Source organism: Camelina sativa, chromosome 20, assembly GCF_000633955.1.
Source record: "Camelina sativa cultivar DH55 chromosome 20, Cs, whole genome shotgun sequence".
Lineage (NCBI taxonomy): Eukaryota > Viridiplantae > Streptophyta > Magnoliopsida > Brassicales > Brassicaceae > Camelina > Camelina sativa.
Window position 1 is genome coordinate 1,746,830 of NC_025704.1, and position 13,628 is coordinate 1,760,457.

General features: G+C 40.0%; 4 protein-coding genes, 1 long non-coding RNA gene and 1 pseudogene across 5 annotated transcripts; 4 read left to right on the forward strand and 2 right to left on the reverse strand.

Annotated features, from left to right (window-relative positions):
• LOC104768638 lies at positions 1–362 on the forward strand. Its single transcript, XR_764272.1, has 3 exons — positions 1–10; positions 121–191; positions 273–362. It is a non-coding gene; the product is annotated as an uncharacterized LOC104768638 (long non-coding RNA).
• Positions 1,049–4,108, forward strand: LOC104768639 (glycosyltransferase family protein 64 protein C5). Its single transcript, XM_010492660.2, has 4 exons — positions 1,049–1,586; positions 1,722–1,844; positions 1,953–2,120; positions 2,213–4,108. The coding sequence occupies exons 1-4, from the start codon at positions 1,299–1,301 to the stop codon at positions 3,899–3,901; spliced, it is 2,268 nt and encodes a 755-aa protein (XP_010490962.1). The 5' UTR covers positions 1,049–1,298; the 3' UTR covers positions 3,902–4,108.
• LOC104768641 lies at positions 4,280–5,403 on the forward strand (annotated as a pseudogene).
• Positions 6,356–9,403, forward strand: LOC104768642 (3-phosphoinositide-dependent protein kinase 1-like). Its single transcript, XM_010492661.1, has 11 exons — positions 6,356–6,945; positions 7,041–7,221; positions 7,331–7,383; positions 7,479–7,580; positions 7,666–7,774; positions 7,887–7,965; positions 8,064–8,229; positions 8,343–8,477; positions 8,563–8,735; positions 8,848–9,070; positions 9,152–9,403. The coding sequence occupies exons 1-11, from the start codon at positions 6,760–6,762 to the stop codon at positions 9,233–9,235; spliced, it is 1,491 nt and encodes a 496-aa protein (XP_010490963.1). The 5' UTR covers positions 6,356–6,759; the 3' UTR covers positions 9,236–9,403.
• On the reverse strand, positions 9,411–10,688 carry LOC104768643 (uncharacterized protein HI_0077). Its single transcript, XM_010492662.1, has 3 exons — positions 10,342–10,688; positions 10,011–10,241; positions 9,411–9,936 (listed from the first exon to the last, which is right to left on the reverse strand). Exons 1-3 carry the CDS (start codon positions 10,633–10,635, stop codon positions 9,586–9,588), a joined length of 876 nt encoding a protein of 291 aa, XP_010490964.1. The 5' UTR covers positions 10,636–10,688; the 3' UTR covers positions 9,411–9,585.
• On the reverse strand, positions 10,597–13,124 carry LOC104768644 (3-ketoacyl-CoA synthase 19). The gene is made up of 2 exons (XM_010492664.2): positions 11,617–13,124; positions 10,597–11,388 (listed from the first exon to the last, which is right to left on the reverse strand). Exon 1 carries the CDS (start codon positions 13,015–13,017, stop codon positions 11,623–11,625), a length of 1,395 nt encoding a protein of 464 aa, XP_010490966.1. The 5' UTR covers positions 13,018–13,124; the 3' UTR covers positions 10,597–11,388; positions 11,617–11,622.

Consider the following 13,628-nt stretch of genomic DNA (forward strand, 5'->3'; position numbering starts at 1 on the left):
ATTGTGAGAGGTATCGTAACTATAATCGTTCATGTTCTTGAGTTGCTGTTGAGTTACAAGAGTGAATATGGAAAGTTGGAAACAATCAGATTTTGATTTTGTTTGTCTCCTATTTTGCAGCTATCGCCGAGTACAAGCATTCTTGTTGGTTTGAAAAGTTGACTGAGGAGAAGAGAAACGTGTATGTAGAGGTGTGTTCCTGCAGTTCGTCATTTCTGTATAATGTTGTGTTACTCTTGTCCACAATGTGTGCTGAACGTTTTTGGTTGCAGGTTATTAGAGGTGGTAGAAGAGTCAGGGCTTCTATCTATGATATTGTTGTCGGCGATGTTATACCCCTCAAGAATGGTTTTCAGGTAAGCATCACACTTTTAACAGAAATATTTCTTTGGCTTGTCTGTCTTGAACTTCAAAATTTCTGTGATTTGTGGCTATCGTTTTGGCTATTGTTCTCTATTGGTTTAATACTTTCAGTTTACTATTTATTTGATTTAAATTTCAGTTTAAACATTTTCATTTGTTGTTTATGGTTCTACTTTGGTTTAATACTTTCAGTTTACTCTGCCTTTCTCTCTGTACGTACACTCACTATACACCATTCTCTCTCCCCAGTCTCCACTCACCAACCAAAACCTCTCTGCTCCGTATTGTTTTGACACCAGCGGTGATGTTCTTGAGAAGAAGAGATGCCCGCGGGCATGCCCGTTAGTCCGCAAAGGTATGCGGAACGGGCATGGGCATTGATATTTCGCTCGCCGCCCGTGGCGGACATGCCCGTAGCGGATCACTGAAAATACGGGACCGTCACAGTCGGCCCGTTCGGGCGCGGGCATGCCCGTTTGTAGTTATCTCATAAATTGGAGAAATTAAACCGGACAAAATACTGACGAAAACCCGAAGCGGCCGGTTCTGGTTTCCACGCGTGTAGCGGTAGGTTTACAAGTGTCACTACGAAAAAAGCAAACCAAAGGGGTATTCTGGTAAATTCAACAAACATGCCAAGTAACGTTTTCGCTTCTGCATTAACACACACACACATACACTCGTCACCTTTTATAATTTCCTCTGCACCGCAGCGAGAGAGATGATAATGAGAGAATCAGAGATCTCTCTTTCTTCAACCTTTAAATGGTAAAAAATATTTCGTAATTAAGGATTTTAATTACTAAATTTCGAATTCATAATTTACCTAAAAAAAAAAAACGGAGAAAAAAAAAAGAAATAAAAAAAAAAATCTCTACGGCGATATTTACACGGTTAAGCCGCCGAGGAGGAGGAGGAAGATAATAATTCCGATAATGGAAGAGACGACGGAGAACGTTGCTTCTGCTGCTTCTGGTCACAACAAGCATCACCACCGTTACAGATATCGAAGCTCCGGGAGGCGTTTCTTGTTCTTCGCTTCCTGTTTTGGGTTTTACGCTTTGGTTGCCGTGACCTACGCGTGGTTCGTGTTTTCTCCGCATATCGGCCGTACGGATCATGTATCGTCGTCTTCGCTAGGTTGTAGAGAGGATAATGAAGGTTCATGGTCCATTGGTGTTTTCTATGGTGATTCTCCCTTCTCTCTCAAACCTATCGAATCCGTAAGTTTCTCTAATTTTTTTTTTGTTTTTTTTGCCTTAGGTCACAGGTAATTGTTTACATCTAGGGTTCATAATTTTAGGGATTTTACGACATTGTGTTTATAATGAGTTTGGGTGATTCAAAAAAATAAACAGATCAATGTATGGAGGAATGAGAGTGGAGCATGGCCTGTGTCTAATCCAGTTTTAACATGTGCCTCCTTGACCAATTCTGGTCTTCCAAGCAACTTTGTAGCTGACCCTTTTCTTTATGTACAGGTACCATCCTTGAACCCTTTCGTTTCTTCAATTGATCATAAAGCAGAGGAACTACATAATATTGTTTTCTTGTGAGTCTGATTTTTGAGTGAATGTGGTTTCAAACAGGGTGATACTCTATACCTCTTCTTTGAAACTAAAAACCCCATTACAATGCAAGGGGATATAGGAGTAGCAAAAAGTATAGACAAAGGAGCTACTTGGGAAACTCTTGGTATAGTATTGGATGAGGCTTGGCACTTGTCTTTTCCATTCGTCTTCAATTACAACGGAGAAGTAAGATATATTCAATTACTTTACTCTCACACAGTTCATTCGTGTCTCTCTCTTAACATCTTTAGCTTACTTTTTTTTTGTTGGTTTAAAAGATATACATGATGCCGGAGAGTAACGAGCTAGGACAGCTTAATCTATACCGTGCTGTTAACTTTCCCTTAAGTTGGAAGCTGGAGAAAGTTATCATGAAAAAGCCGCTTGTTGATTCGACTATAATCCATCACGAAGGAATCTATTGGTTGTTTGGATCAGATCACAGTAGCTTTGGGACAAAGAAGAATGGACAATTGGAAATTTGGTATAGTAACTCTCCTCTTGGCACATGGAAACCACACAAGATGAATCCTATCTACAATGGTAAAAGAAGTGTTGGTGCAAGAAATGGAGGCAGAGCGTTTTTACATGATGGGAATCTCTATCGTGTTGGTCAAGATTGTGGTGAAAACTACGGGAAAAGGATACGCATTTTCAAGGTTGAGGTTATTTCCAAGGAAGAGTACAGAGAAGTTGAAGTCCCTTTCTCTTTGGAAGCGTCGGATAAAGGTAAAAATTCTTGGAACGGAGTTAGGGAGCATCATTTCGATGTGAAACAGCTAAGTTCTGGTGAATTCATTGGTCTTGTTGATGGTGACCGTGTAACTTCAGGCGATCTGTTTCATCGGGTTATTCTCGGTTATGCCTCTCTTGTAGCTGCTATTTCCGTGGTTGTATTACTTGGTTTTTTGCTTGGGGTTGTGAACTGTATTGTTCCATCAACTTGGTGCATGAACTACTATGCGGGGAAAAGAACAGATGCACTCCTGAATCTTGAAACCGCGGGTTTGTTCTCAGAAAAGTTAAGGCGGATTTGTTCTCGCTTGAACCGAGTACCACCTTTTCTCAGAGGATTCGTGAAGCCTAATTCCTCCATGGGGAAATTTACGCTTGGTGTTATAGTCCTTGTAGGACTTTTCCTCACATGTGTAGGCATCAGATACATATACGGTGGGAGCGGAGCCGTTGAGCCTTACCCATTCAAAGGTCACTTGTCTCAGTTCACGCTAGCAACTATGACTTACGATGCTCGTCTCTGGAATCTGAAAATGTACGTTAAGCGTTACTCTCGTTGTCCTTCTGTCAAAGAGATAGTTGTCATTTGGAACAAAGGACCGCCTCCTCAACTGTCAGAATTAGACTCTGCCGTGCCAGTCAGAATCCGAGTCCAGAAGCAGAACTCTCTGAACAACAGGTTCGAGATCGATCCGCTGATTAAAACCAGAGCGGTTCTTGAGCTTGACGACGATATAATGATGCCTTGTGATGACATCGAGAAAGGGTTTAGAGTTTGGCGAGAGCATCCGGAGAGACTGGTGGGATTCTACCCGCGTTTTGTTGATCAAACCATGACTTATAGCGCAGAGAAGTTTGCGAGAAGTCATAAAGGATACAATATGATTCTCACCGGAGCAGCTTTTATGGACGTTCGGTTTGCCTTTGATATGTATCAATCGGAGAAAGCGAAACTCGGTCGTGAATTTGTAAACGAGCAGTTTAATTGTGAAGACATTTTGCTGAATTTCTTGTACGCGAATGCCAGCGGATCAGGAAAAGCTGTGGAGTACGTGAGACCGTCTTTGACAACAATCGACACTTCGAAATTTTCAGGTGTAGCTATTAGTGGAAACACGAACCAACATTACAAAAAGAGAAGTAAGTGTCTCCGGCGATTCTCGGATTTGTATGGAAGTTTGGCTGATCGAAGATGGGAATTTGGTGGGAGAAAAGACGGGTGGGATTTGTAGAGCAGTAGTGTTACTTGTAGGGCAAGTTAGTAGTTCCTCAATTAAATGGGAGTTTCAAAATTATAAAATCCATAGCCCTTTTCCTTAATATATAATTTCACTTTGGTTGTTGTGTTTATTGTAGAATGTAACTTTAGCCTTTTTTTTTTCATATCTTTGTTAGAAACTGGTGTGGTGGGGGATCGATAAGGATTATCTGATTTAATTTATAATTGAATAAGCTTCACAGAATAAGATTAGGACGACTCAAAAAACAAATCCGACTGGAAAAAGGAATGCCTCACTCTATATATATACACGCATACCTAAGCAACAAATTAATCAACACACAAACGTAACTCATCATAACTTAAAGCAACAAATCTCTCATCCTTCCCTAGCTTAATGTCTACGACAAAAACATCATCGCTTCTGGTGCTTCTACTCTTCGTGTCCCTTGTTCACGCCACAGGTCAATGTCCGATCAATTCCATCTACCAATTCGGTGACTCCATCGCTGACACCGGAAACCTAATTCGTACCGGTCCTGTCGGAGCCAGATCTCACGCTGCAAACTACCCATACGGTGAAACATACTTCCACCAAGCCACCGGTCGTCTCTCCAACGGACTGCTAATGATCGATTACTTGGCACGCAGGCTTGATCTTCCATTCCTAAACCCTTACCTCAACGGAGAAACAACGTCTTCGTCTTTCAAGAACGGTGTTAACTTCGCCGTCTCCGGAAGCACAGCACTCAACAGCTCCTTCTTCGCCGCGAGAAACCTCCACGTTCCGGAAACAAACACTCCTCTCTCCACACAGCTCGCTTGGTTCAAGACTCATCTAAGTTCCACGTGTCAAGGCCCTTCTTCTGATTGCTTGAAGAAGTCGCTTTTCATGATGGGTGAGATAGGAGGCAACGACTACAACTACGGTTTCTTCCAAGGCAAACCCATTGAAGAGATCAGAAGCTACATACCACATGTGGTTGGAGCCATCACAGCCGCAGCTAGAGAGGTGATCCGAGCCGGTGCGGTTAACGTAGTCGTCCCTGGAAACTTTCCGGTGGGATGTTTCCCGATTTACTTGACGTCTTTTCCAGTGAAGGATCCAAAAGCTTACGACGACAAAGGTTGCTTGACGCATCTCAACGAATTTGCCATGGATCATAATAACCAACTCCAAGAAGCTATAGCTTCTTTGAGAAAAGAGTTTCCCAATGTGGCTATCGTCTACGGAGATTACTACAATGCGTTTCAATACGTTCTACGTAGTGAAGGATTCGACAAGAGTATGGCTTTGAAATCATGTTGCGGGATCGGTGGAGCTTACAACTACGACGGAAAGAGACCATGCGGAGCAGCGGGAGTGCCGGTGTGTCAGAATCCAAGCAAGTTTATAAGTTGGGATGGAGTGCACTTGACTCAAAAGGCTTATAGATTCATGTCCAAGTTCTTGAACAATCAGATTCTTTCACAGACCAAGTGTTCTAGGGCCTAATCAGGAGCGTGCGTGTTCTTTAGTTTCCAAGTGTCTCCTTAGTTACAGTATTTACTTCCAGCATCAGCTTTTTTTTTTTTGGTTTTAATGTTAAATTTCCAGCAGCTTTTTGTGTTCTTTTGTGCTTTAAATCTTAGGTATTTGGTTTATTACGATTGTATCAACACATCAATAAAACGTTGGCCAGTATTCTCAAACACAATCGTATTCCAAATTCAGATGAAAACACAGCATACCTAATTGACTTCGTAGAGCAATATTTATTTTCTTTTGTATTATTACTAGCAAATTATTTGGTCTCTTGTTCTTGACGAGGCAAAGAGTCTAGTTTAGGCTTTGGCATATACGTTTTAAATTTGGGTTTTAACTTTGGGAAAGGACGACTTGTATTGGGCTGAAATTGTTTTGGGCCGTTTTGTGTTTGTACTTTCTACAATACAAAAACAAACACAGTCCACACACTGAAACAAGCAAGAGCAAAGAAGAGAATTCAACAATTTTTAGTAACATTTTTCTTTCTGGTATTGGTATCAATGTTAAATTTTCAGTAACATATTTTCAAGAACAATTAATTTACAGTATGTCCTTAACTACCAATAACTTGGAAATAGTACTAGCACTAAGCCACAACAAACCATAATGAATGCTCTATTTACTGATAGATACGATAAGTAAAGAATCACAATTAAATCATTAACAAATACTAGTATATTGTAGTCCCTAAAACAAATTTTTAATTTTTAATTTAATGGATGATGTAAACCATAGTTGATGTAACAAAATTTTCACAAACGAAACCTCCTAAAAAAGAAGCCTAGTAATGAGTGAGAGAGCATCGGTTATTGAATCGAACGAATCATTGCAAAGATCCAAAATATGCCCAAAAAAAAAGAAGGTCTCTATCAAAGTGATCAACAAATCCTATCCTTCAAAACAATATTTTTTCAAATTAAAATAATATTTTAACTAAAAGATTGAAAAAAAATAAAAAACTAAAAAGAAGATGAAGAAGAAGTGAAGAAGACGAAGAAGAGGAAGAAGTGAAGAAGTGTCACATCTCTCTCTCAGCTCCATAAAAGTTCGCACATTTCTCTGCTCTCTCTTCCCAATATTCTTCCTTTTTCTTTAATCGAGAGATATATAATTTATTCGAGAACTTTCGAAATCGGAACCCCACCACCACCGGTCACAAAAAAAAAGCTTCCTCCTTTCAAAACCTCCATCGTCAGCATTCTCTACAGATCCAACGGTTCTGTAATTTCGAATCCGGGTTCTCTTTGCAATCTGGGTTTGATTTGTTGGATTGCTTAATCTAACCTAATGGGTCTTATCGAGATGTATATGAAGAAGAAGAGATAACAATAATAAAAAGGGATATGTTTTTGGCAATGGAGAAAGAATTTGATTCAAAGCTTGTTCTTCAAGGGACCTCCTCTTCATCATCTTCCAACGGTGCCAATGTTTCCAGAAGCAAAAGCTTCTCCTTTAAAGCTCCTCAAGAAAATTTCACCAGCCATGATTTCCAATTCGGCAAGATCTATGGCGTTGGTTCTTACTCTAAGGTTTCTTTTTCTTTCTTCTTCATTATAGTGCAATGTGGCTTTTTGATTCGCAATGTGATGTGAAAAGGATATTGTTTTTTTCTTTTTCAAATCAGGTTGTTAGGGCAAAGAAGAAGGAAACTGGAACTGTGTATGCTTTAAAGATTATGGACAAAAAGTTTATTACCAAGGAGAATAAAACTGCTTATGTCAAACTCGAAAGGATTGTTCTTGATCAACTTGAACATCCTGGGATCATTAAGCTTTTCTTCACTTTTCAAGACACTTCCTCTCTATGTAGGTATTTCTAATTCACATGTAACTTTCTTGTGCTTTTTCTCTAGTAATTGATTGGTCTTTTTTGTTTTGTTTTTGTGTGTCTTCTTCTCTATATGGTTTTTGGTAGATATGGCACTTGAATCTTGTGAAGGTGGTGAGCTTTTCGACCAAATAACCAGAGTAAGATGGACTCAGAACCTTGGGAGATTGTTTCTTGGTATTTAGTGTTGTGGGAATTTGACACACCATTGTGGTTCATTTCTTTTTGTGTGCAGAAAGGTAGGTTATCGGAGGATGAAGCTCGATTCTACACTGCAGAAGTTGTGGATGCTCTTGAGTATATACATAGTATGGGACTGATACATCGAGATATTAAGGTTGCTCCTTCTTTTTTAGATATCTTCTCTTCTCTTTTATGACCGCAACAATGGCAGTGCTAAGTGGTTTTCCTTGTAATGGTAGCCGGAGAATCTGTTGCTGACTTCAGATGGGCACATTAAGATTGCGGATTTTGGTAGTGTAAAGCCGATGCAAGATAGCCAGATCACACTACTTCCTAACGCAGCCTCTGGTAATATGACAGTCTACCATCCTTTCTCATATTTCTGAGCTTAAGGGCTTATGATAATATTTGTCAGATTCTGGTTTAAGCCTCTCTCTGTAAAACTGGTGACGTTATACAGACGATAAAGCATGCACTTTCGTCGGGACTGCTGCATATGTTCCTCCTGAAGTTCTCAACTCCTCTCCCGCAACTTTCGGGTGAGAGTTTTTGGTTTCTTTAAGTAACCTATTTGGTTTTGTGGATTACAATGCCTCTTACTTTGAACAATTTTTTTTGCTACTCTGTGGAATACCAGAAATGATCTCTGGGCTCTAGGCTGCACTCTCTACCAGATGCTTTCAGGGACTTCTCCATTCAAAGACGCAAGTGAATGGCTGATTTTCCAAAGAATTATAGCCAGAGATATAAAGTTCCCAAATCATTTTTCAGAAGCAGCAAGAGACCTCATCGACCGGTTGCTGGTAAGATACATCAAAAGCCATTGTCACCAATCAGATGATATGGCTGTAACTCTTTTACTGTCACCAAGCAGATGATATATGGCTGTAACTCTTTTACTGTGAGATTGTCTCAGGATCCTGATCCAAGCAGAAGACCAGGTGCTAGCTCAGAAGGTTATACTGCTCTCAAGGAACATCCTTTCTTTACTGGAGTTGACTGGAAGAATCTTCGGTCTCAGACTCCTCCAAAACTAGCTCCAGATCCTGCGGTATACCTCCTTCTCCTAATTGTAATGCCTTTTCTATTACCTTCTTGTTAGTTTATTTATTCAGTGTATGTTATATCTGATGCAGTCTCAAACAGCATCTCCCGAGAGGGATGACGCACATGGTTCTCCGTGGAACCTGGCACATATTGGAGATTCTTCAGCCACACAGAACGACGGACACGGTGCACCTTCTACAGCTCCTGAATCATCGGGTTCCATAACACGGCTTGCTTCTATAGACTCTTTTGATTCGAGATGGTGACGGCAATCAGGCTTTCTTGTTCCTCTGTTTTCTGGGCAACATCCCCAGTTTAGTGCTCCTGAAACTAATCTGCTTAACATTTTTCTTTGGTGAACATTTGGTTAACAGGCAACAGTTTCTAGACCCGGGAGAATCGGTTCTGATGATATCAGCCGTGAAGAAGCTTCAGAAAATAACGAGTAAGAAGGTGCAGCTAATACTCACCAACAAACCCAAGCTGATCTATGTCGACCCGTCAAAGCTAGTTGTAAAAGGGAACATCATCTGGTCTGATAACTCAAATGACCTCAACGTTCAAGTGACTAGCCCTTCCCATTTCAAGATTTGCACGGTACTCATCATTTCCCCCTAATTTTCTCACCACCAAAAGACATGAAACTTCTTTAATTGTGACTCTTCTTGAATTCTGCAGCCAAAGAAGGTTTTATCATTTGAAGACGCAAAACAGAGAGCTTTGGTGTGGAAAAAGGCAATTGAGACTCTTCAGAACCGCTGAGACAAATTCCCTCTGAAGAATGTTTCTGTTAATTCTCTGTTTGTGTTTCGTTTTCGTTATTTAAACTGACCAAACTCCATACTTCAGATGTTTAAGGACCACTTCCACATTCCACAACTTAGTAGACACAAAAAGAGAGCTTTGAATTGAAAAGCTGTTTTTTGAATCCATTATAAAGATCAAACGAATGTATCTTAAAGATAAAGTTACATGTGATATTGATTTCAAGAATGAGTACTCCTTTGTCAAAAAAACTCAAAACAATGGTTACAGTGTTGGAAAGTTGCAGATTACAAACAAAACAAGTATGCAAGAACAAAAAAAGGAAAAAAAAACTCTTTGGGATTTTGCTAGGCAGTGCTCTCTTTGACAGCAAGAGGTTCATACCATTGAGGACCAAAGCCAGCAGCTTTTCTTGCTTCAGCATTAAAAGGCGGTTTCAACGGCCCTCTGAAATGCTCCCTTACTACCGAATGAAACTTCTCGATTACCTCTTCATTGCTTTCATCTGATTCTTTGCTACTGATGGTACATTCTGGATTCTTGGACCGTTCACATAGATACTTAAACCATTTAACCCCAGCTGCACAGTGAGTAATTTCTTCAGGGTACACAACTTTCTCAAGTAAATCAGCAGTCTCGTGATCACCTCCATTCCTAAACCGAGATATCGTAGTAGGCAGTACATCAAGCCCTCTAGCCTGCAAAAACATAGTAATATCAGACTTCGAGACTCAAAAACGAACTAAAAGAAGTTGAAATGTGGTTTTCTCACCTCGTGAACACAATGCTCTATAGCCAAACGAGCCAAAAGATCCTGAGATGTAGCAGTAGCAGAGTCCCAAAGACCATCATGAGCAGGCAATGCACCGTAACTAGAACCAATTTCCTCAAGCCGAGCTGCAAGCAAAGTGAAGTGACGACCTTCATCTTGAGCAACGAGAACAAAATCTGTAAAGAAGTCTCTAGGCATCTTCTCTTGCTTACCAAAACGAGCTATTATATCCTGATTATAACATTCCACAGAATCATCATCATCAAAGTCAAAACCTTTAAAGATACAAAACAGAGTTACAAAAAATCAAAAGGTCCTTTTTTTTTTTTACCCAAGATAAGTCAATAGCCCAGCTTTCAGTATGAACGAGACTATGAACAATGGCTTGCCTGCTCTGTAAGCTACCAGCTCTTCCCAGCTTTGGCATCAAACTTGGAGAGACCAGTTTCATCGGAACTCGAGCCGGCCTGTCCGGGACAGAGAGATCGACGGTGGGATCGTAGGTTTCGGCTATTTCACCTTGGAGCCATTTGACGGCAATCGAATCTCCAAGTTTGGCTTTTTCGTACGGGTCTGATGTGTTTAGAACCCTTATCGCCGATTCAACTAGGGTTTCGCTCTCCATCTCTCTCGGCTTTTTTCCCGGCGGCGAGATGTGTAGAAGTAAAAATAAAAATATTTCAACGACCCAGAAGCGGTAGATAACACGCGCGACACATAGCGCGTTGTTAAGTCTCCTCATAATCTACCAATTAATTAATTAATGAGACTTCTAATATTTCCTTTTTAATCCTTTCAGAAAATATATACTAACAATTAGGAGCAAAGTGTAACATGCATGCATTAGTGTGTAAATGTAACATTTTATTAGTTTCTTGAACTTTAAAATATATTTTGAAACTTTTGTGTCTTATCTCTTAAGTATAACATTAAGTATATATATATGTAGTGACATAAGATAGTAAAATGTATTAAGAGCAAATTAACACAAACTGTGTTCTAACTATGTTCCCTTAATCTTGTAGTGGAATAGGTAGGAGGACCACAGGGTTTTCTATTTTTATGAAAAGGCTCCACAGTCTAACAAGAAAACTGATTTTGCATTCAAAGGTAATGTCAGAGTGTTTGATACATCAATGATCAATATATGTGTGTGTTGTGTAAAATGTAAATATATAGTAGAAGACAATGTAATAATTCAATTACAATCTGTGAACACACATGAGATTTATTGCTGTTCTTACTCATAAGTGGGTAAGCCACAATAATACAAATCTGACAGAGTAAATGCAGCCAACTTACTTGAGTACACAATCTCTTTGTTACTACTGTTCGAAAAATATCGACTTCTATACCAATTGGTCGTTACTTGTCAAATCTACAATCAATTTTTATATAAAAGTAGCGTCAATTAAACATGCTTATATTTATTTCAAATTTTAAATTGATAACAAAAAGTATCAGTCGTCGTCGACTATATCAACTTGTCAACATATTCCAAATAATCCAAACTTCGAAATAACGCCTAATAAAAGAAACATTTCTTAAAAACCAATTGATTGCTTAATTTATATTTAAAAAATAAAATGTTACTCTCTCTGCTTACTTGTGATCAATCAACACGAATGAAGCTCATAGTATCGTCGTTGATCCAATCATACTTCTCAACGAAAGGATTAGGGATTCTCGATAGCTCTGGATATCGATCGACCGAATCTTCCCAAACATTCTTATCACCAAGATCCTTAAGAACCTCCCAAACACAGTTATTAGACTCGAATCCAGCTCCCATACTCATCATTAGTATCTTATGACCTTTCTTTAATCTATTCTTAGCTTCCATGTAACCAAGAACATACCATAAACCACCTGAAGACGTGTTCCCGAACCTATGAAGCGCCATTCTCGCTGGCTCGATGTCGAACTCTGTGAGCCCTAAGCTTTTTCCGACTCCTTCTATAATCGCTCTTCCTCCGGGGTGAATACAGAAATGTTGCAACCCTGTTTTTAGGTTTAGACCTATCCCCGAGCTCCCGGGTTCTCTTTTCCTGGTGATTCTTCTTTTAACCGCACGGACTATCGCGTAGCGGATCAGTTCCTTGATGGGCAAGACTCTAGGGAGGAGAACTTGGAGGTTCTTGGTTAGGGCTCGACCGGCTGCTTTTTTTAGGTGTTTGGTTAAGAGAAAGCCTGGATGACCATCTCCGTCCTCCATTTGTATGCAGCACGAGTAGGCCTCGTCGTCTGCCCCCACATGGGCACGGACCACTGTCACAAGCTTCATCAAAGCCCGGTTCTTAAACCTAGCTGCGTTGGTTAACAGAACAGAGCTTCCTCCGGCACGGAAGAGACAGTTTGAGAGCATCATGGATCTATCTCTACCGCAGTACCAGTGAGGACCCATTGTCTCGGTGCTGACCACGAGTGCGATAGCGTTTTCGCGAGTTTCGAAGATCCTTTGCACGATATCTATGGATATAACGCTCGCGCTACACCCTAGTCCCGAGAGGTTGAAGGATCTGATGTCTTCCCTCATCTTGTATCTGTTGATGACTCGTGAGGTTAGAGAAGGAGATGGAGCGAAGAGTGAGACGTTGACGACGAGGATGTCGATATCGGAAGGAGAGACTAAGCCTTTAGTCTTCTGAAAAAGCTTGTCGAGAGTGTCGAACATGATCTCGTCCATTTCGGAGTGAGCGTCGCGGAGAGTAGGAGAGTCTTCTCTGCCTTCAAGAACGTTTCTTGGGCCGTACGTTTCTTCTCCAATCCCGGAACTAGCCATTGTACGGAGGAGAAACCTGTACTCTTCAAGACCCAAGTTCTTGTTTCGTTGAACGACCTTAGCACAAGTCTCGGTGTCGAGTTTTCTCTCGTCCATGCCCTTGTAACACTCGTAGTGAAGCATGAAGCAGTTTCTTTGGTTTCTTCTTTTGTAAACAAACTTGAAGATGTAGAAAACGAAGAGAGTGGAGAGTAGGAACAGAGAAGGGAGTGAGAAGAGCTCCATGGAAGAAACAAAGAAAGAAACTGAGAAAGCAAGTGAGAGAGAAAGAGTGTGTGTGTGAAAGTGTTGTGTTTTCCAATTGTGTCGAAGTTGGAGGAAATGTACGGATTTTATAGAGTTAGTGATATGTTCAGATTTTGTCTACTTTTCTTTTTTACATCCGTTGTAAATTGCTTTTGTCATTCACCTATTAACTCCACTACCAACTACTTTTTATTTATTTGAAAATTAGTTTTTAGTTTACGTAAAAAAAAAAAATCAAAATAACGTCTGTGACATACGTTTTGGTACGATCATTTCTTTTTTTTGCTATATATGATTTTAAATGAATTTGAAGTTTTAACATTGTAGGATCTTTGGTGCTAGGTATACTGCAAAGATCAACTCCTTAAAATTGGTGTGGTATGGTCAGGACTCAGGAGCGGATGAGACTCTTAAATTTTTGTTTTTTTAGGGTGTGTTTAGTGCGAGAGCTACACATTTGGATACACCACCTTTTTATGGTAATATTGCCAAATGCGTTTGGAAAATGATAACACAATATAAGTCAATAAATCCACAACGAAAGAAAACAAAAACATCTCAAAATTAATTAATGTCACCAACCAAACCCA

Bases quoted from the DNA above. Each gene is read 5' to 3' on its own strand.
- LOC104768639 (XM_010492660.2), top strand. From the start codon at position 1,299: ATGGAAGAGACGACGGAGAACGTTGCTTCTGCTGCTTCTGGTCACAAC. The intron at 1,845-1,952 runs GTACCATCCTTG...GGTTTCAAACAG, and splicing joins ACCCTTTTCTTTATGTACAG to GGTGATACTCTATACCTCTT. The intron at 2,121-2,212 runs GTAAGATATATT...TTGGTTTAAAAG, and splicing joins TCTTCAATTACAACGGAGAA to ATATACATGATGCCGGAGAG.
- LOC104768643 (XM_010492662.1), bottom strand. From the start codon at position 10,635: ATGGAGAGCGAAACCCTAGTTGAATCGGCGATAAGGGTTCTAAACACA. The intron at 10,242-10,341 runs GTAAAAAAAAAA...TGTTATAATCAG, and splicing joins GGGCTATTGACTTATCTTGG to GATATAATAGCTCGTTTTGG. The intron at 9,937-10,010 runs GTGAGAAAACCA...ATGTTTTTGCAG, and splicing joins TAGAGCATTGTGTTCACGAG to GCTAGAGGGCTTGATGTACT.
- LOC104768642 (XM_010492661.1), top strand. From the start codon at position 6,760: ATGTTTTTGGCAATGGAGAAAGAATTTGATTCAAAGCTTGTTCTTCAA. The intron at 7,581-7,665 runs GTTGCTCCTTCT...TTGTAATGGTAG, and splicing joins TGATACATCGAGATATTAAG to CCGGAGAATCTGTTGCTGAC. The intron at 7,966-8,063 runs GTGAGAGTTTTT...GTGGAATACCAG, and splicing joins TCCTCTCCCGCAACTTTCGG to AAATGATCTCTGGGCTCTAG.
- LOC104768644 (XM_010492664.2), bottom strand. From the start codon at position 13,017: ATGGAGCTCTTCTCACTCCCTTCTCTGTTCCTACTCTCCACTCTCTTC.